Source organism: Rattus rattus, chromosome 5, assembly GCF_011064425.1.
Source record: "Rattus rattus isolate New Zealand chromosome 5, Rrattus_CSIRO_v1, whole genome shotgun sequence".
Taxonomy (NCBI): Eukaryota; Metazoa; Chordata; class Mammalia; order Rodentia; family Muridae; genus Rattus; species Rattus rattus.
In genome coordinates this window covers 65,609,941-65,631,780 of record NC_046158.1, presented here as the reverse complement: position 1 = coordinate 65,631,780, position 21,840 = coordinate 65,609,941, and the positions used below count along the sequence as shown (strand labels likewise).

At 51.0% G+C, this 21,840-nt stretch overlaps 1 protein-coding gene across 1 annotated transcript; it reads right to left on the bottom strand.

Moving 5' to 3' along the window:
• Nucleotides 1-292: 292 nt before the first annotated feature.
• On the bottom strand, nt 293-19,937 carry LOC116901621 (low-density lipoprotein receptor-related protein 4-like). The gene is given in 13 exon segments (XM_032903672.1): nt 293-543; nt 841-862; nt 864-967; nt 1,365-1,499; nt 1,692-1,817; nt 2,997-3,122; nt 3,787-3,906; nt 4,144-4,272; nt 4,766-4,882; nt 5,102-5,215; nt 5,512-5,628; nt 7,362-7,508; nt 19,726-19,937. Coding segments are annotated over 13 exon segments (1,560 nt in total). The 5' UTR covers nt 19,778-19,937.
• Between the last annotated feature and the right edge of the window lie 1,903 nt (nt 19,938-21,840).

Sequence of the window (21,840 nt, the reverse complement as noted above, 5' to 3'; positions counted from 1 at the left end):
CTGTCTTCAGACGCACCAGAAGAGGGCATCAGATCTCATTACAGATGGTTGTGAGCCACTACGTGGTTGCTAGGATTTGAATTCAAGACCTCTAGGAGAGCAGTCAGTGCTCTTAACCCCTATGCCGTCCCTCCAGCCCATGAGCAGCATTCTCAAGTCTACAGTTGGCTCCTATATGAAAGTTCCGCCCGAGATTTCACTGGAAGAGGCATTCAGCGTTGTGCAGTGTGCAAACACTGGCCTGCCCCTTCCTTTCCACTGTGTTTTGCACATGGTGGTCCTGGCTCTCCACTCAGGGCCTTGTTTTCCTACCTGGGCTCTCTAGCCCAGTAGACACCACCTCCTCCACATTGCTGCCATTAAGGTTGGCACGGAGGATGCGGTCCAGGGTGACATCAGACCAGAAGACCAGCTCCCGCCGGTGATGAAAGTCAAGGGCGATGGCATTCTCCAGGTTGTTCAGTAGCAGCGTGTATTCGGAGCGGTGCGGGAGCACCTGCCGGATGTCGATGCGATTGGCAAACAGTAGCACAGGTTCCGGCCCTGGACACAGCATAGAAACAGGGCCCCACTGGGCTTCGGAGCCACTAGATACCCATCAGCATGCACCCTCAGGCCCTCGGCTGATAGCTGGGGCCCTTTGCCCACTAGAGCATGCCCCAAGCTACTGACATCTGTACTAGGAGACTAGCATCCTTTCTAACCCCAACCCAACCGCTTTTCACCTGGCACCCAGATTTCAACTTGCAAAAAAAAATAAATCTACTTAGCAAATCCCTCAGCTCTAGTACCTGGCTTCTGTCCGTTCAGCCCACCCAGGCAAATGCCAATACTCCTTACCCAGAGCCTTGCAGCTGCGCCTGATCGGGCCGCAGCTCATAAACCGCTTCGCACCAGCACTGGAAAGCCCCTTCGCTATTTGTGCAGCCCTGGCTGCAGTATCCCTCCTCAGCACATTCATTCACATCTGTGAATACCAGGCAGGGTCAGGAAGCCTGCCTACTGCCATCTTCCCACTCCAGCTCACTCCTAAGCCACCCGGTTGTTTTCCTGGTCGTATCTCCATATGCCATCTACTGCCTCGGCCTGGTGGGAAACTGTAATGTGGTTTGGGGCTTTGAGGTCATGGAGTCTCAGGTTTCAAATCCCAGCTCTGCTGTGTGGCTAGCTTTGGGTAGATTACTTATACTCTCTGCACTTCCGCTTCTCTGTCTGCAAAATGAGAGAGATGATTCCCACTTCCCAAGGTTAGTGCAATGATGGGTGGAGGTCACGCCGATCTGATAGGTCATCCAGTTTCCTATATGCTGCTCTCACCTGGCATCCTCGCTCCCTCCCCACGCCCTTCACAGGCCCCAGCTCACCCTGGCACATTCTCCCATCCTCTGTGAGCCGGTAGCCTGTGTGGCAGGTACACTGCACTGCCCCTCGAACCATCTGACACTTCTGGGCACAGCCACCGTTGTTAACATTGCAGTTCTCCTCACCCGTCCGGGGCCCTGTGCCAGCCAAGCCAGAGTTGGGAGCCGAGCCCAGAATCCACCCCCGTCCAGCCAACTTGGCATTCCACCTGGACCACGAAGAACGGCTCCCAAAAACTTCGAGAGTCCCAAGGGAGGCCTTCCTTTGAACCCTACGGGTGGGGCTCAGCCACAAACCACGGGCCAGGCCCACACACTAGAGACACTCACGACAGTTCTGCTGTGGGCTTTCGTCACTGTTGTCGCCGCAGTCATTGACCCCGTTGCAGAGCTTCCTCTGCCCAATACAACGCCCATTCCAACACAGGAACTGGTCAGAGGCGCATTGGGGGCTTCCTAGAAAGAGAGGGAGGAGGGGAGGGTCACAGGAGGGCAGGGCTTGAGTCCACAAGGGACAGGAGCCTGTCATTTTCTTGGGTAAACTGGAGCCAGCTGAGAGTCAAGGTGGGAGGGATGGAGTCCAAGGCAGGAAACAGCTCAGACAAGGCTGGTTGAGTGTCTGAGTTTGTTTTCTCCCTGGGATTCCACAATGGATGAGTGATTGGGACAGAGTGAAAGAGTGTACCCTCATAGTCAGAACCAGGTTTAGCGGGTTGAAGGGGAGGGGACAGAGACTGCCAGTCCTTCCCGCAGAGCAGAAGTAGAAACAAGGGCTGCTGACTGGAGAGCAGCCCTTCCTCCCAAGGCCAGAGTGAAAGTGAGAATTTGAGCAGCTGCGAAGACTCACGGCCTTGACTCTGTGTTCAAGAACTGTACACAGGTCAACAATGCATCTGGACTGTGCATGTGTGAGTGTGAGTGTGTGTGTGTGAGTGTGTGTGTGTGTATGTGTGAGTGTGTGTGTGTGTGAGTGCGTGTGAGTGCGTGTGAGTGTGTGTGAGTGTGTGTGTGAGTGCGTGTGAGTGTGTGTGTGTGTGTGTGTGACTGTGTGTGTGTGTGTGTGTGTGTGTGTGAGTGCGTGTGTGTGTGAGTGCGTGTGTGTGAGTGTGTGTGTGTGTGTGTGTGTGATGTATTGTGTGGATGTGTGGCACATGCATGTGACTACGTATATGGGTACGTGTGCCTGTTGGTGTGTGTGCAGAGGCCAGAGGACGATATCTGATCACTTTCTCTGTCTTATTGCCTTGAGACAAGGTTTCTCACTGAATCAGGAGCCGGCCATTTTGGGGAGGCTGGTTAATGAGCTTCTGGGCTCTGAGTTTCTCTATCTCCCGGTGCTGGTGTCATAAGTACTCACAGCCGCGCCTCACGTTTTAACCTGGGTACTAGGGATTTGAACTCAGGTTCTTGTGCTTGCATATCGAGTGCTTTTACCCACTGAGCTATCTGCCCTGCTCCCACACCTGGCTCTGACCCCACTCACTGGGAAGGACAGGGAAAGTCCAGGCCATTGAAGACGAGGAGTGAAGCGTCACCTCTGGTTGGCTGAGAAAGCAATGGCAATGCTCCCTTTTCTCCTCTGCCTTCCACTCCCAACATTAGGGTAGGGCCTGGGACACCGCTGGGGACTCACACCTGTGTTCTCACAGTTTTCTTCATCACTGTTGTCCGCGCAGTCATCCTCCCCATCACAGCGCCAGGACAGACGGACACAGCGGCCTGACCGACAGCGAAACTGTTCAGCTGTGCACATGGAGGTGGCTGGACAGAGAAAGACCTAATGAAAGGCTGGTCCTCCCACCCCAGCCTGAAACTCTGGCTACTCTCCTTGATGATGGTGTCACATAAGGCGTGTCTTTGTGACCCTTCCTTAGAGCATCTTCCTGCCACCTGCTAGAAAACTGCCATGATGTGTCTGTAACCCTACAGACTAGGAGCTTGCAACCCGATATGAACAACAATGCCAACCAATCAGAGCTTTCAGGGACTAAACCACTACCCAAAGACTATACATGGACTGACCCAGGGCTCCAACTGCATAGGTAGCAGAGAATAGCCTTGTTGGGGCACCAATGGAAGGGGAAGCCCTTGGTCCTGCCAAGGTTGGACCCCCCAGTGCAGGGGAATGTTGGGGGGGGGCAGTAAGGGAGATGTATGGGAGGAATACCTGCATGGGGGAGGGGGAGGAGAGGGGAGCTTATGGACAGGAAACCGGGAAAGGGAATAACATTTGAAATGTAAGTAAAGAAATATATCTAATAAAAAAAAACATACAGACTACTAGACTACTAGTGTCCTTTTGGTGCCTCTGTGCAGCATATAACCACACAACTGTATAGCTACCTAGCATGCCTTCATGCTCGATCTGCCCCCCAACCCTTCTCCTTAGCCCCGCCCCCATGCCTTTGATGCTATCCCCACTCACTGCAGTTACGTTCATCAGACTGGTCATCGCAGTCCGCATCACCATCACAGCGCCAGCCTGCGTTGACGCACAGGCCACTGTCACACATGAATTCCCCAGAGCGGCAGGGCTGGTGGGAGGCTGGGGAAACAAAGGCCTTCTGTCTCTAGCCAGCCTGTGCACACAGCACCTCATGGAAGAGCAGAAAACCCCAAGTCCCATTTCCTACCCCTCCCAAGACTCCAGCTCCTCCCCAGGGGGACGGTGGAATTCAGACACTGTTCCCCGAAGGGCCTGCCCCAGCTGGCACCGGTGCCCTGCCACGGAGGAGCTCCTCCAGTCTGGCTGCTCCTCCTCCCAGCTAGCCAGAGCACTCACAGCAGTCGGACTCGTCTGACCAGTCTCCGCAGTCATCATCTCCGTCACAGTGGTAGATGTCAAGGATGCAGCGGCCGTAGGCACACTGGAACTCTTCCAGGTTGCAAGGAGGAGAGGGTACTGCTGAGGCTGGAAGGGAAAGCAGCCCTCAGACCCCAGGGACTAGGGACAGGAGCCTGATTCCTGACAGGGGCAAGGTGTCTTCCTCCAGAATGCTTCGACTGGGCTTCATTTGTGATGGCACTACAGACTTCTATAGGCTAGTGGACCAGAAGGAGTCAACCCTCCACAACTGCTATTACCTGACCCCCAACCCCCATGTATTTCAGGTTGGCCTCAAACTCAATTCATAGCCAGAGAAAGCCTTGAAATCTTGGTCTTTCTGCCTCTACCTCCTGTGTGGATTACATTCAGGTATATACCACCATTTCTGCCTGTTTTGGGCAGTGCTAAGGATAGAAGCCAAGGCTTCACCATGCTAATATGAGTTACACCCCCGGCATCGCTCCTTTAGAACACCTACTCCCTTGCCTGCCCACAACCCTTTCAGCCAGCCCTGATCCAGGAGCCGAGCCCTTGGCCGCCATGTCAGGCCAGCAGCCTCAGGGGCAGGGGCACTCACGGCAGCTCTCCTCATCAGAGCCGTCCTTGCAGTCTGTGTCTCCATCACAGTACCAATGCTCGGCAATGCAGCTCCCGTCACTGCAGCGGAACTCCTTGTCTGAGCACTTGCGCATGTCTAGGGATGCAATGAGACAGGAGTTCCGTAGAATCGTACCCATCCTCCTTTGGTTCCAGGGTAGGGGGACGTCCATGCTCCTGACAGTACAGACTGCTCTGCCTGCTGCCTTCTTTCAGCTGCACCAGATCCCTGGAGCAGTTTTAGGCCAGGTGGCAGGGCCCTTTGCTGCGGTCTCCCCTACCCTGGACCCCTTCCTGCTCCCAGAGCACCACTCACCGCATTGTTCGTCACTGTTGTCACCACAGTCATTGTCCCCATCACAGTGCCACAGACTCCGGATGCAGTAGCCGTTCTGGCAGGGGAACTCGTCCTCCTCACACTCCCGGGGGGCTGTGGGCACAGATGAGTCAGGCTGCTGTGCACGGAGAGCACATTGCCTCCAAGCCCCTCAATAAAGCCTTCTGGGGCAGTTGACAGTCCTGGGGCTGGCCTCAGCACTCCTGAGGAGGTGCCCACCTCTTGTGGGCTTAGCTCACCAGGAGATGAGGGAAAAAGGACAGAACAAGAGCTGAAGATCCGAGAGCTGAGGATCCGAGAGCTCAAATGGACCAGGGGCATCACTTCCTGACAGAAAACCCTTTCCCAACAGAGCCCGTGGAGTTCTCCTGGTCCCTCCCAACACTCACGACAGTCCTGCTCATCGGAGTCATCTTCACAGTCATTGTCCCCATCACACACCCAGGAGCGTCGGATGCACTTGCCGTTGTCACAGTGGAAGTCCAGAGGGGAACAGGTAGGCAGTGCTGAGTCCACGAGAAGGGAAAAGTCAGGCAGGCAGGCTACACTGGGCCAGAGATCCTTGCTTCAAATCCCACTGTCCTCACCCCCATCCTTGTCCCCTGGTAGATAGAGCCCCTAAGAAACTGCAACTAGGAAGAGGGATCAGCTGAAGAAATTGGGGGCAGCAGACACCCTGACTCTAAGACACCCAAGGAAGCAGTAAGGAAAATGTGGACCAGAGAGAAAAGCGGGATCACGGTTGTAACTCGGTAGAATGTTGCCTAACTGTATTAGGTCCCGGTTTGACCACCAGTGCCTCATAAAACTAGGTGTGGAGGTGAACACGTGTAACTCTGGCACTTGGGAGGTAGGGACAGGAAGATTGAAAGTTCAAGGTCATCCCCAGCTACATATCAAGCTTGAGGCCAGCCAGAACTGCAAGAGACCCTACCTCAAGAGTTAGTAGGAGGGACACAATCCCCTCCTATCCTCTTACGCAAGGATGATTGACACATCTGGGTTTCACTTCTAGAAGTCATTACTATGATGTCATCTGCCTCTCTGAGCAGTAGTTCCTTTGACTACACAGGGAGATAATTGCACTCCACTCACAAGAGGTCTTTTGAGATAATGCATATGAAAGTGCTACATGAAAGGGAAACATTTATTATTATCATAATTAGCTGAGCTGGTTAGGGTTAATGAGGTCCAGGTTGTAGCTTCGTTCCCATTAGACTAATTAGTTACCATCAGACATAGATGCTGCAGGCCAGACATGTAACCCCAATCCAGACAATTGACTTAACAGTGAGGTTTATATATATCCAAGACAGGATGTCCTGGCCCATTGTCTATGCTGACTATGCTGAAGGAAAGGCAAGTTTAAATAGAATACAAGGTGGGTTTTTTCTTTTCAGTGTGGGGAGGGAGTTGAATCTAGAACCTCATGCTACAAGGCAAGTAGCTCCACTCCTGAGCTATGGCTTCAGTCAGTCCTTTATGAATGTATGATATCTATATGTACGTATATGAACATATATATATATATATATATATATATATATATATATATACACACTCATTCAGATGGATACATGCATGTGTGTCAGTCTTGGGTATCTTCTTCAATAGCTTTGTACCCTGTTCTTAATGTGTATTATTACTGCAGGAGAGAGGACACAAGTGTCTGTGGGGAGAGCAGAGAATAAGTTCCTAGAGTTGTCCATCACGTGGGTCCTGGGGGTCAAATAGTCGTCGGGCTTGGTGGCAAGCACCTTTACAAATACAAGTAGAACTATTTAATAATGACTCTTTATGTCTTTAAGGGTATTTTCTTCTATACCTTTTCCAAGTTTTCTTTTTCTTCCTTCCTTCTTTCCTTCCTTCCTTCCCTTTTCTTTCTTTTCTTTTTCTTTGGACAGGGTTTCTTTGTGTAGCCCAGGCTGTCCTGGAACTCACTTTATAGACCAGGCTGGGCTTGAACTCAGAGATCTGCCCGCTTCTGCCTCCCAAGTGCTAGGATTAAAAGTGTAAGCCACCATGCCAGGCCTTTTTCCAACATTTCAAAGTGTGTTTCATTAGGGTTAGAGACATGAACCACCCAACAGAAATACGGGTTTTTAAAGGTGCACATGTGAAGAAACCATGTTTCTCTCCGCATCTGTCAGCCTTGCAAGTCCAACACAAAGTAGGCAGGTACAGAACACCCCTCGGTCCATCCCTAATCTCCTCCTGCTAACCCTGGGATGCTACTTACTACAGCCATCCTCATCGCTGTGGTCTCCGCAGTCATTGTCACCGTCACACTGCCACTGGGCGGGGATGCAGGTACATTCGCCGAGCGCGCTCACTGCACATGTGAAGTGGCTCCGACCACACGCACACTCCAGATTGCTGGCTGTGCCTGGGCAGAAAGAGCAGGAAGCAGAGAGCCTTAATGCCTGTCCACCCAAAGCCGGCAGGGGTGTGGAGGAGAGAGACCCAGTGGCATTGTCACTCAGAGAGCTTTCCTTCCTCTGCCAGGGCAGTTATGATCCCAAAGACAGCTTCGGACTTTGGGTTCACGCACAGCCCAGTTGCCCTGCCTATGGCATCTTTACACAGCATCTCTGAAGGCCAGGAGACAAATAAAGCCACCAAGGGATGCTGAGCTCAGGAGAAGAGTGGGGGACAGATGGATGCTACCAAGACACCTCTGTCTGCTTTCTTCCAAAACTAGAAAATGGAGACACAGATATACCTGCCTCCATCTTAAAGACCAAGCACTGACGTAGGCTGGACCGGTGAAATCAGAGCGCCAGTGCCTCTTGAAGTCAAGGAGTCCACATGGGAGGCACGGAGGTGTTTGTGAGTCCTACCATCAGATTTTACCTTTTGGGGTGTGTGTGTGTGAGAGAGACAAGATCAAGCTACCTCAGGACAGAGTAACCAGGACCAGTCAGTGCTCCGTCTGTGCCTTCCTGTCTGTGAGACAGACCAAAGCCTGCAGGAAGGCTGGCGGACGCAGCCCCTCCCCCAGGCTCAGCAGCAAGCAGCTGGCTTCCCTATTGAGCATCAAGCTATCTGCCTGGCCAAGTCCCATGACTGGCTGCAGTGCCCCCTCCCCAGAGTACCCAGCAGGATGCCCTGGGATGGCGTGTGAATGGCTCGGTGCCCCTGCTCCAGCCTCAGCTGGAACAAAGGGTTCTTCCAGGGTCACTCTCCCCCCTCAGATTATTCATCGAACCCGCTGGGCTGCTGCAGCTGTGGAAGGAGGGGGCCTGCCTTGTTGCTCATCTCTTCCCTAGCTTTCCTCTCTTCCTCCCATTAGCTGGCTTCTGCCTTCAGGCTGGGTTGGAACTGGGAAGGGTCAGCTTTCATGGCCGCTCCTGTTCCTTTACTATCCATCTCTACCCCTCCCCCAGCCTTCCTATTTCTTTCCCAAAGGTGTGAGGTTAAGGCAGAACTTCCTAACCTGCAATTGATGGTTGAGCAGATGGACGGCCAATCAGCCTTCCGCATCTGTGAGCCTCTCAATCTATAGGCAAAATGTATACTTCTGGAGTGAGGGACCTGAGATCCCTACCAGGTTCTCAGCAGGAATGCCTAGCCTTTCCTCAGTGCAAGAGATCTAGTTACCCCAGGAAGGGTGCAGAGTTTTCTTCTGAAGGCAAGTAGAGTCCTTTCAGGAAGGATAACAGCTTTGCATTCCCCATAGGAAGGCCTCAATTCAAGTCCAACGTCTGTCTTTCTACAAATACTGCCCAGATGCCTGCTCCTTTCTCTTCCTTGAGAACTGAGGAGTAAGAGTAAGGACTTCTTTCACTAAGACCTTAGACGGCAGAGCCTGAGACATACTGGCTCAGTGAGATACAAGCACTTCTTTACGGACCCCTGGCTAGATTCAGTAGCGAGGACACTTCTGACGCACAACTCTGCTTTGTGGAGAAGATGCAGGGAGAGCATGAGGCTTAATTAGTAAGTTTCAGCAGGAAATGGGGAATAGATTTGTCCTTTAGGGGGCCGGTGGTGCTCCAGGATGCGCGAGTAGGAGCCAGGGATGCAGTTAAGCTCCTTACCCCTGTGAACTGACCCACGAGTAAACAAAGGTGGAGAAACATTGATAGTAATACGCAGCATGGACAGAGGCAGACCTGGAGGGAGATCCAGAAAGGACAGATAGGAAGAAGGGACAAAATGGAAGAATGCAAAGGGATAAATGCTAGAACTGGAGCAGACAAGCAGACCTTTGGGTTCCACCAATCAGATGCATGACTTTGTGAAATTTGCTTTCTTTTTTCTTAAGTAGTACTGGGATCAAACCCACTAAACCACATCCCAGACCTCGTCTTACTTTTTATTTTGATACAAGGTTCAGGGTTTCATTAAGTTCCTGGCCTGGGGGGTTGGGGTTTCATTAAGTTCCTGGCCTGGAACTTACTCTGTGGGCCAAGCAGGCCTTAAACTTGAAAGCCTTCTGCTCTGGCCTCCCAAGAAGCTGGGGTCAACACTGTATGGCCAGGCCTAACTGAGTTTCTTACTATGATACAGAAAACAGAAAAATAAAATAAAAGCCCCAATTAAGCAAGAAAATAATGGATAGACACATTTTATGCTGTGGCAAACACTGAAAATTATCATGAAGTAGCTATGGGGAGATTGGAGGTGTGGAATGGTGACCACATCTCCCCAAAAGGCCTTGACTTAGGAAGTGATGAATAGCAGGAGTGGGAAGACAAGACGAACAGTATCCTGGGAACTGTGCAAGGGAAACGGTACAGGGGGCTGAAGAGATGGCTCAGGTAAAAGCTCCAGCTGCTCCTCTAGGGTCCTGGTTTGATTTCTAGCACTCACGCGGCTCACAGCCCTGTGTGGCTCCAGTTCCAGGGAAACCCGACGCCCACCTCTGATGTTCTTGGGCACGGCACACAGGGTGTACACACCTGCAGGCAAAATCTTCACGCACATAAAATAAAAATAAATATTAAAAAAAAAAAAAGAGTACAGTGAAGGAAGAGGAGCCATCAACCCCTTTCCAGCTCCTGTCCGTGTGATTGGATCAGTGCAGCACCAGTTCTAATGCCCTGGGGCTGACGCGGGGACGAAGCATTCAGTCATCTGGCCATCGAGTTGCAGGTGGCTAAAGACACACAACTTCCTGCATGTCAGAGAAATGGCTGAAACCAGAGCTGTGGTGAAGTCCAGGCAGCCACCAGTCGGACAGACTCTTGACTGGGCATTCATACAGGAAGCAGACACATTACACTCCAAAAGGCAGACTTCTGGACAGCCGCTTCCCCTTCAGAGTCCCCAGAGATGGAATTCTGTCTGTTCACTCAAGTCTTGGCTGAGATCATAAAGGGCAGCTTTTAACCCTTTTCCATAAAAGAAAGAAAGGAAACAAATGGCCGCGGTGCAGACGCAGCCTTCCGTGTAAGCGTTGAATTGGAATAGTCAGCCCCACTCCTTGAAGGCTGTTTGCCAGAGACACTGCAGGCAGCTCTCCTGGCTGCCAGGGCCTTAGGCCATAGCCCTTCCATCACACGCATTTCAACAAGGAACAGGTCTCTGTGCTCCAGGTGCTCTGCTCTCTCGTAATTCTTGGGGTCCACGTTAAGAGGCTCATAGAACCTTAAAGATAGGTCTTACTACATAGCCCTCCCTGATTGGCTTGGAACTTGTTGTGTAGACCAGGCTGGCCTCAAACTCAGAGAGTTCTGCCTGCCTCTGCCCCACAAGTGCTGGCATTCCATTAAATGGATGTGCCTCCACATCTGGCTTCATAGAATCTTTCTGAGAGGTTAAAATCTCGCCGTTCACACCTCACCTCCTTCAGCCCAGCTACCTTAGCAGTTTTCCAGTGCTTTCTTTGGAAGGGAGAAGGCAACACTCACCAGTGATACCAGTCAGACCCTCTAACATGGTAGACAGCAGCGGTTCCATATATTTGGGGAGTTAATCAAAAGCTCTGTAAGGGCACCCATAAGACAGAGATAAAAGCAACTCTGTATCACAGAGTCCTCCTGCCTCTGACTCTCAAGTGCTGAGACTACAGGCGTCTGCCACTACGCATGATGTAGGAGGCGCTGGGATCGAACCCAGGGCTTCAAACAAGCAGTTGACCAACTGAACTACATCCCTAGCCCCTCCCCCTCCTTTCCTTTCTGTTTCTGGAGTGATGGGGAATGAACCCAAGGCTTCCAACATGCTAAATATACGCTTCACTGCTGAGTCATCCCCCAGGCCTGTTCTCTCTGTAAGATGTCAAAGCCACCTTTTCCTGTCCGCTGGCAGGAATGATGAGGCTACAAGCCTTATTTAGCGAGAATGAGTTATTTGGAAGTCTACAACTACATCCAGAGGGAGGGGCAACCCCACTGACTTTTGAGGTAACATACACTGTAACAGCACCCTTCAGGGGATATCCATGTGGCAAATAAAACAGACTACGTTGGAGAGAATGGCAACAAGGAGTCGCATGGACATGGACCCATTAAGCCCCATCCACCCAGAGTCTGGAGAGACCTCTATAGATCTGTGTTCAGAGGGTACAGTTTGCCTAGCAAACATTGATAGTAGTAGCAGGAATCATCATCATCATCACCACCATCATCATCACCATCATCACTACCATCATCATCACCATCACCACCATCACCATCACCATCACCACCACCACCACCCACACCACCACCAACCCCACCATCACCACCACCACCACCAAAACCACAGAGCTAAGTAGTAGGTAGTTGGCAGGAGGTCAGAAATGGAGCTTTTCTTAACACTGCCTTACCTGGACATATTTGGCCCAAGCTGAGCTGGAAGTCCCTGCCCTTTGCTCCTTTGTATTGCCCACTCACTAGGCCTCAGCTTCTTGGATGTTGAAATTGTGTGCCAGACAGCTCTTACGCTCATGTTCACAGTGCATGCCCACTGCTAAGTGTATCGGGTGAATGGTACGAGTTGGTTAAATGGATGGGCAATGCGTGCTTAAGCCTTGTGAAAGCTGGGTGTCAAAGCAGGAGAGAGGGGCAATTCCCTATGTAACCAGTACTCAAGAGAACTTTGCCCTTCTCTTTCCCCAGGCACTTCCTGGTTCTACTCAGGTGAAGTTCACTCCCCCCACCCCACGCCACCCCTGACTCCTTTCCTCACTGTGTCTCACTCAGACTGTGGAGCTGACAAGTCATGACAGGCTTATCCAGGGGTGAACCTGGCCTGTCTGATTCCTTGGCAACTCATTCAAAAGGGACACACTAGAGTCACAATTACAGGGCCAGAGTTCAGGCGTCCCACACACACTAGGATGCTGGAGACAGGCTGGATGATATAGTCAGATCTGGCCCTTAAAACTATAAATAAGGGCTGGAGAACTATACATAATGGTTCAGTGGTTAAGAGCACCGACTGCTCTTTCAGAGGTCCTGAGTTCAATTCCCAGCAACCACATGGTGGCTCATAGCCATCTGTAATGAGATCTGATGCCCTCTTCTGGTGTGTCTGAAGACAGTTACAGTATACTCACATACATAAAATAAATAAAAATGGGGGCTCAGTGGTTAAGAGCACTGACTCCTCTTCCAGAGAACCTGAGTTCAATTCCCAGCAACCACATGGTGGTTCACAACCATTTGTAATGGAATCCAACGCCCTCTTCTGGTGTGTCTGAAGACAGCTGCAGTGTACTCATCATATATATAAAATAAATAAATCTTAAAAAAAAAACTATAAATAAGTGAGATGGGGAGATGACGCAGTGGGTTAAGTGCTTGCTACCCAAGCGTGAGTTTGGATCCGTACCATTCACAGTAAAAGCCAGGTGCGGTGTTGTGTGCTTGTATGTGCTAAGGGCGGGGTGCGTTTGATCCCTGGGACACCCGTGGTAGAAGGGATGAGCCAACTTCATTCCATTCCATGCACACCACACAAATGAAAAAAAAAAAAAAAGTAACTAAAACCCAAAGAAGTCAATCCAATTGTCAATTTTTTCAATCTAGATCTTCTGAGACAACTGAGATTTAAAATATTCTGTTCTGGGGACTGGAGAGATGGTTCAGTGATTAAGAGCATTGGCTGTTCTTTCAGAGGACCAGTGCTGTGTTCTTGGCGTCTGCATGGAAGTTAACACCCTCCATAACTACAGTTCTCACCTCCTCAGACATCTGCACTTACGTGGTGCATAGACCCACATAAAAATAGTGTTCACGAGAATTCCAGATTCTGTTCTGAGAGACACTATGCGATGGGGTATATGTTTCCCATCTTAGACTCCAGGTTCAAATCCCGATGCAGCAACTCAGCGGCTATGTAACAGCAAACTGCTCTAAGCCTCAGTTTCCCGTATATAAACCAGGATTGACAACAGTACCTACCTCCTAATTGCTTCTCGCCGTATCGCAGTGCAGCAAAGCTCTGGAAACCAGGCTGCCTAGAGGACATTTGTATTGCTTAGACCGCATGCCCCAGTTTAGTACAAAAACAGAAGAGAAAAGGAGAAACTCTCTTCGAGGAGGACCGTTTAAAGTAGTGGTTTTGAACCCGTGGGTCATGACCTCTTTGAGGGGGCCTAAGGACCCTTTCACAGGAGTCACCTAAGACCATTGGAAGACACGATATTTTGTAGCAATGAGATAATTTTAGGGTGGCGGGGTCACCACAACATGAGGAACTGTATTAAAGGGTTGCAACATTTGGGGGGTTGAGAACCACTGATTTAAAGCCGTTAACTTTTACTGTTTCACTAGGTCTTTTTAGTAGAAACTTCTTGCTTAAACGACCTGGTGTGGGGGAAATGAAAGGAAGAGAGGCTCTCCCCTTTATTTGCCTAAGCCTGGCTTCTTCATTTCTTCCTAAGATGTTGCAATCAAACCAACATAAAATTTCTCTTGTCCTCACCCATGTCCACAAGACCATAGCAGTTGCACTCTATAAGGTGGGGTCATGGGAGAGGAGAGTAGCCCCCCCCCACAGTAGCCCCCCCTCCCAAACCCCGCAGGCCCGACAGGAAGTGGAGATTCTGGGCTGTGATCCCAAAGAGACACTGAAAACCTCAGAAGCAGCTTTACTCCTCGTGCTAATCAGGTGTCTCTCCTAATATCCTATTCTGTACCTGCCTGGCCTCACACCCAGAGAAGGGGAAAAGATCCCTCTCTGTTCCCCCAAAAAGGCACTGCCTGGAATCTGGCTCTCCCTGGCTGCAGAAAATCTCCAGTGATAAATTATTCAGCAGCACCTTTGTGTCGCTGCCTCTCAGCCAGATGGAAGGTTTGCTCCTAGTCTTTTGTTTCCCGGCTTGGCTCGATGCTCGGATCCTTAGCTCTGCACAGAGGTGAGGGGGAGCTCCCATAGGCCAAGTCAGGGCTTGCTTCGAGTTCCAGCCAGGTTTTCTCCAGCTGGGGCGCAGGCAGCGCCCCTCCCTCCTCACTCTCACCTGAATGGTGGGGGAGCGGGCGTCAGAAATAGCTGACAGTCCATCCACTCACCTACGGGACACAGATGGGAATACCCATGTGCACTGAAAGAACGAAGTCTGCTCCGATGGGCGGAAGAGGTGCCCAGAGGCACCTGGGATGTTTGCTTCTTGCTAAATCAAAAAGACACGTCAGAAAATAGACCGCCAGGAAGCTAAAAGAGACAGCTCTTCTTGACGGCTGCTCTGGGTTACGGTCAACTTTCTGCAGTTCCCAGAAACATCACAACACTGGCACCAACTTAAAAGGAAGAAACAAAGGGACAACAGGGGTCAAACTTTGGGGTGGAGGAGTTGGGGGTTGGGTGACGAGTCTGGGGCTGGAGACCCACATCAATTATCCCGCACACTGACAGGACTCCTGATTGAAGACTGTGGCTGTGAAGGAAGCAGGCTCCCAACAGCCCAGCCCCCAAATTGGGGCAATTACTACCTCTAGAGCTCTGGGGCCCGAGTCCTTCCTCAGGCCAGTGGGAGGGACAGGTTGGAATTCTAAACTGTTCCAACTACAAGAGACCTTTGCAACCCCTCTCACCCTGGGTCACAGCAATCTTAGGGTAAGAAGTTGTAAGGCTCACTCCTGATCTCTCAATGGGGATGTTCCCAAGGGGTTCCTCTCTCTCTCTCTCTCTCTCTCTCTCTCTCTCTCTCTCTCTCTCTCTCTCTCTCTCTCCCTTCCCCCTTCCCCCCCTTCTCCCTTTCTGGAATCATGGATAGGAGGGAACTGTGATTAGGTTTCACTAGGTTTTTAAGAAGGAATAAGGACAAGTTGTTTCACAGAGAAAAAGAAACCAGTTAAAAAGAACGAAGGGCCAAGCCTCCCTTATCATATGAGACACTGCAGCATAACATATCTGGCTCCCATATTCCAAACCCCATCTCTGATCCACTCAGGCAGTCTGACTGATGAACAGCTGACATTTACCTAGCCCTATAGCTACAAAGCAGCTGTCAGGCTCTGTGCTGGATAATTTGAACGTCCTATCATAGTCTTTCTTAATTTTCTCAGCCAGAAAATGTCACAGGTGAAAATATATCACCAGTCCCCTCCCCAACGATAGCTCCATTTGCAGATAAGAGCCCCGAAGTTCAGATAGAGACAGTGTATTTTCACGGATACAACTAGAAGTATCAAAGCCAGGTGCCGAACCCAGGTCTGCCTGTGCTTTCTCAAACACAGAGCCAGGCATGCAGGGTGACTAGAGCTTGACAGGCATGTTTGCTGAATAGATGAACAAAAGCCTGTGTACAACTTCAGCTTGGGCAGTGCTCCTGCGTGTCCTGTGGAGAATGAACCTGGGACACTAGCTCTGAGCCCCAGGGACAGTGACAAGCTTAGGTGATCATCAGTGCTATTTTTAGGGTCAAACTCGGGTTCCGCCAACCAAGTCTCAGTACCTTGTCTTTCTTAGGACACTCACTAGGCCAAGGAGAGAAAGACGTTCACCGCTGGAGAGAAGATGGCCATCAGATACATACAGTCTGGGACTCATGTGCCCCACGTCTAGGCAACTGTGAAAAAGCATGATTACACTCTACCAAAGAATGTAGAGGTGGAGGCTAGCAGCTGACCAAAGACAGGGAACTTTACTATAATCTGAGATTGGGCCGTGTAATAAAACAAGATACATTTTTAGTCTCTGAAATTAGCCTGTTCTCATTCACGAAACCCCCCTGTATGGGCTATCTCTCTAAACATCAGCAACATCCCATCACCCTTCTTCATCTCGAGGACTAGCAGTCCGTCTGTAGGAGGCATGTGCAAAGAGCCACAAAGTCCTCTGTGACCTCCCGTGTCCTTTGCTGGCGCAGAAGATGAACGTACCCAACGTGCTTTGTGTCAGACGGGGCCTGACTAAGTTCCCTTGCACCTGTTACTCTTAATACTAGGTGCCAGTCCCAAAGATGTCATCTGATATCCAACAGGGGACAGAAGAGGAAATCCAGAATCAGAGAGAAGCCAAGCATCTGCACGAGTCCCGAGAGATCAAGGGCGCTGTCACTCAAGTACCATGACAACCATGGTCACAACAACAACCACAGGGAAATAAGACCAGTCTCAGGCTAAATTATTTCAAACTCCTCTTCAGAAACTTTTTTATCTGCCCAAGCAAGCCCTCCGGGGCAGAACTGTCAGTGTTCATTCCCCTAAAAAAGACTTCCAAGTGAAGCGGCAGACATACGGTCCAGTCACAGCCCACGGGATGAGAATACCCACGGTTATTACCAGTCCTTACAAAAGCCTTAAAACTTAAAACACAGGAGCATTTGTTATTGCTGTTGTCGTTAACTTTAGTTTTTGAGATGGAGTCTTAGGAAGCCCAAGCTAGCCTTGAACTCACAAGGCATCTGAAGATAACCTTGAACTTCTAAACCTCTTGCTTTCACCTACCAAGCGCTGGGCAGTGAAATGGGTTTTTGTGTGTTATGTTTTTAAGAAAAGGATCTTGCTGTCTAGTCTGGAATGACTTCAAATTACACAGCCCAGACTGGCCTCACCCTTGCTTAACTGCTCTTGCCTCAGTTTCCCAAGTGCTAGCATTACCCTCTACTTTTTCTTGCAGAGGTGGGTCAGATTCCATTACAAATGGTTGTGAGCTACCATGTGGTTCCTGGGAATTGAACTCAGGACCTCTGGAAGAGCAGTCGGTGCTCTTAACCACTGAGCCATCGCTCCAGCCCACTTTTTTTTCTTTCTTCCTTTTTTGTTTTAGTGTGTGTGGATAGTTTTTACCTTGCATGTGTGTCTGAGCACCACATGTATGTAGTACTTGCAGAGGCCAGAAGAGGGCGTCAGATTCTCTGGAACCAAAGTTACGCAGAAGTAAGCGACCAAGTAGGTGGTGGGAATGAAATCCAGGTCCTCTGGAGGAACATGCAGTGCTCTTAACCGCCGAGCCATGTCTCTAGCCACATCCTTCTAAATTCTGAACGGTGGATTGTCATCTAGGCTAACACCAAGTGGAGAAGCTCTAGGGAAATCCTGTGCGGACTAATAAAATCTAAACAGACATCTGGGTCCGGCGGTGAATTCACTCCTAGCTGAGGTTGTCTGTGTAAGTAAGGCACAGCATCTTTTCAGAAGCACCTCTTCCGGACCTGAACTCAGTCCTCTGACAATGAGACAGAGCAGACTCTGCAACTGCTGTCTCACTGTGACTCTGCCTTCTATCGGTCTCCAAGGATGGCTCAGTATTAAGCCCTGTAAAGTCCAAATTTTTCTACCTTTGCCTACTCCGTAGGCGCAGGAAGTCTCAACTTAGAAATTTCTATTAAACCTTTTCCTTTAAAAATGAACCTAAACTAGCCACCAAGAATCCTCTAATGCTTTTTTTTCTGCAAAACATTAAGAATCCACGACTCTCTCTGCTCCTGTTCTCACCCCCATCCTCCATTGCAGATGTAATGTATGCATTTTTGACAACAGCTCTGGAGCAGAGAATTCCTCTTGGCCAGTCTCAGTCCGGAACCTTCCAGCTCCCCCTTCCCTGGGGCAGAAGGCGACAATCTCCTCTTTGGCTTTGTTGGTATCCGTTTTAGCCCCCACCCCACCCCCCTTTTCCTAGTGCCTAGCTATTTCCCTTGATCTTTTTCAAAACTTCCTCCAGGGGGCCGAGAGGAAAGTTCCATCCCCTTCCCTTGAAACCCGAAGGGGGGAAACCCCCCAAAAGCATAGCTGTCCCTTTAAGGGGCCCATGTGGTGGGAAGAACAGTTACATTCCTACCCCAGTAGGGCTGCTGTCCCAACACGCCGAAGAGGCTACAAATAACCTTCGAGGAGAGAGCCCGGGAGGGGCAGAATGAGGCGCGAAGAGGAACGTGGGTCGGCCAGGCTACCACTCGGAGAGAAAGGACTGGGTCGGCGCTAAAATACCACACGGAAAAAGCCATTGAAAACCCACGAGTGGTTTAAATAACAGGCACCAGAACTCGTTTGGATTCGGGAGCTTAAACAATCTTTAAAGCAAGTGCCCAGACAGCTCCACATCCTGCCAGGCAAGTTCCGAAATCTGCGCTCTCTATATGAGCTCCCCCATGTGAAAGAAAGAACCCGTGAATCGCCAGGGTCTGCAGACCGCTCTTTCTGAACCCCACCCCCTCGTCCCGCAGCCTGGGGAATCGAAGAACTGTATCTCCCCCACGTGGAAAAGCCGGCGGGTGAATATAGTTGGAGTTCAAAGATCGATCTTTGATCTTTGGGCACAAACTCAGAGGCAGCTGCTAAATCTCAGGGTACACCCACGTTCCCAAGCGGCTGCAGAGAGGCAGATTCCAGTGCAGTCCTCAGTAGACACAACAGTTGCGTCCGGGCACCGAACACGTTATTAATAAGGAGCAGATGAAGCGGCAGTGCCGCTGCCATCCGCCCAGCTCCCCCGAGGCCAAGGCCCCTCTGCCTTCTGCACGGGCCGAGAGGCTGCCTTTGGAAGTGCCCTAAGAACGCGCCCCTGCTCTTTACCCGGGCCAGGACCGATCTGCCGGAGCCTTCCAGCAGTTTCTTCCCAAAGTTCCTCCCCAACCTCTTTTCCATCGCTGTTCCCCACCCCTCCCTTGGGGAGGATCCGGAGCAGGAAGCTGATTGGCCGCAGCCAGGAGAGGGAACCCAAAACTCCACTTAGGGGAGATGCTGCAAGCAAATATGAACCAAGGACCCTCGGAGAGAACAGGGGTTGGAGTCCGAGGAATTGCTCCCCAACTCCTTGAATCCCGGATGCTCAAGTAACTCAGATTCTGCTGGGCCCCTCTCCGCGATTCACCCAAGATCCCCCTGACCCTGGAAAGAGAACTATTTACAATTTATGGGTTTAGCGACCATCCTCCCCGCCTTCCTTTCTTTGCACGCATTCATTCGCACGCACCAGGGACACAGAAGCCCTGCCTTAACCTGAAAGGGAACCAGCCTATGGCTCGTTAAAGAGCAGAGATGGAAGCCGAGCAAGCGTCTTGGGTCTTCTCCCACCCGGCCCAGACTTTAGCGGGGACGAGTCCCTCCACCAATGTCCCCTCTCGAGTAGGAATTGCTGCCGGAGCTTCTAGTGAGTGAGCTCGAGGGTGGGACTTCAGGCCCCAGCCTGCGCGGTCCCACTCCCAGGAGGCGAGTCCTGCAGCGACCAGTCTCAGGGACAAACTTTCCCGGTGGCCCGGTCGGCGCGGGCGCTGCGACGCCGCTTACCGTGTGCGCAGAGCAGGGCGCCGAGCAGCAGCGCGCCCCACCACCGCCTCATGGTGCTGCGGCCGCCGCCGCCGCTCCCTGCCGGCCCGGGGGTCCCGCGGGCTCCCAAGGGACGCCGGGGCCCAGAGGATCAGCGGAGGATTCCCCCGGGGTGAAAAGCGTCCCGGGTCCAGCTCGGCCGGCGCGCCCTGCAAGTCACCCTCCGGGTTGCTGCTGCCTCCAGTACTGCTGGAGTTGAAGCCGCCCCGCCAGGGGACCGGGAGGGGGTGTCCCGAGCCTGGCCGCCCCGCCTCCCGCGCCTCGGCCCCCGCCACCACCACTGCGTCTGGTCCCGCCCCCGGCTCTGGCCCGGCCCCTTCCCGCCCTCTGCCCTCGCCCCCCAGTCCCAGGACCCCACCCGCCAGTGCCTCCTGCGCTCGCCCTAGCTCCTACTCAGTCTGCCCTAACATTCCTAGCCTTCCGGAGAGAGCCCCTTATCTGTCCCCATTACTGCTACTCAAATATCCCCGGCTTAAACAGAAAATTATCCTAGTGGCAACTCTCAGCCTGGGTTCATTCTAGTTCCACACCAGGGAGGAGCACCGGTGCTGACCCAAGTCGCCTGGGCGTGACCCCGGCCCCCCTACCGGCTCCAACTCCAGACTTTATTGTAATGTTTCAAAAATATGCAAGGCTTGCTAGCGCATAATTCTCTCGGCCTTTATTGACATCAAACAAGGGACATCAGGGGGCCTACAGTGCTGTCTTAACTAGTGTTCTCACTGTCAAAATTCCTATTCTGAAGTTTTTCTTCTTGCACCCCGGCCCCTCCCCCGGTCTGGGCAGTGTTGTTCTAGGGCTAAATAATTCGGTGACCTCCCCTTTTCATTTACTCATTTCCTGAGGTACGGTTGTCTGGGTCCTGTCGCCCCAGTTCAAATGTCCAGATTTGGCCCAGACAGACAGACTCAGTTCCTCCTTACTGCCTGTTGTCAGCCTCTTCACGATCCTTAACTCTGATCCTGACAAGAAGGTAAAGGGAAGTAAAGAAATAAGTCCGTACTTAAGAGTTGCACTCCCGCGAGACCTCGGCCTTCCTTCGGCTTCTGTTTGTAGGGTTTTTCAGCAATATGAAACGTTTGGATTACTACATAAACGTCTAATCCACTCTTTCTGTGGTCTGTCCCTCTCCCCACTGTATACTAGTAGGTATTTGTTAATTTTGCAGCCTCCTGTGTTCCCAGGTTGTTTTGTTGCTTTTTGCTTACACCCCTCAACTTTCTTAGGGCCTGATACTTTCCCCTCAGAGCAGACCTGCCAACAGTGTTTGGTTTTCAATCAGCTTCTCCTGAACTTAGCTGAGAGGGAAGTAATTGGGTATAGTGCAGAGTGGGTATTAGGCAATTTCTCCAAATGGGTAGGTTGACATTTCATCCTTGCTTGCTTTCCAGTTTTCAAAATTTTCGTTTTAAATTGCCATCTTTGACCAAAGCTAATATTAAGCATACTTTGTGAAAGCTACAATAACAGAAAAAATGTGATATTAACTTAGTCTCAGCTTTATGCTCTCCCTCCCTTCCCCTTGACCCCGAAATTTTTGCCTATAGATGGCAACTTGGTTGCACTAAGTTCATGCATCACCATGGTAACTAGTGCCTAGATATTTTCTGGCTGTGTAATTCTTCCTGGAACCTAAAGGCGGCAGTAGAATCAGATGAGGTTTACATGGTTTAGGGGCTTGGGAAAGTGTGGATTTGTCTGGCTTATATGAGGTCAGTCACTGTAGTCTGAAGTCGAAGGAGAGAAAAAAAAAGGCCGATTCCTCAGCTGCCCCTACCTTTCTGATTTAATTCCCCATTGGTCTTTATTTAAACCTGTGAGAAAGATCCTGTGATTCTGGATTTTGTTCCAAGTGACTACTAGGGATGTGGTATAATGAATATATTTGTCCCCCAAAAAAATCCAGGACAGACATTGGCCATACTTCAATGTCAGGGGACTAAGAATTTATGAAGTTTCCACTCCATATGCAAATGACAGGTTGCTTTCCAGAGGAATGATTTGTGTTGTTTTCCTGAGATTGGAAAAGGAAGCAGGGGACTGGCAGTCCCTGTGTGTGTGTGTGTGTGTGTGTGT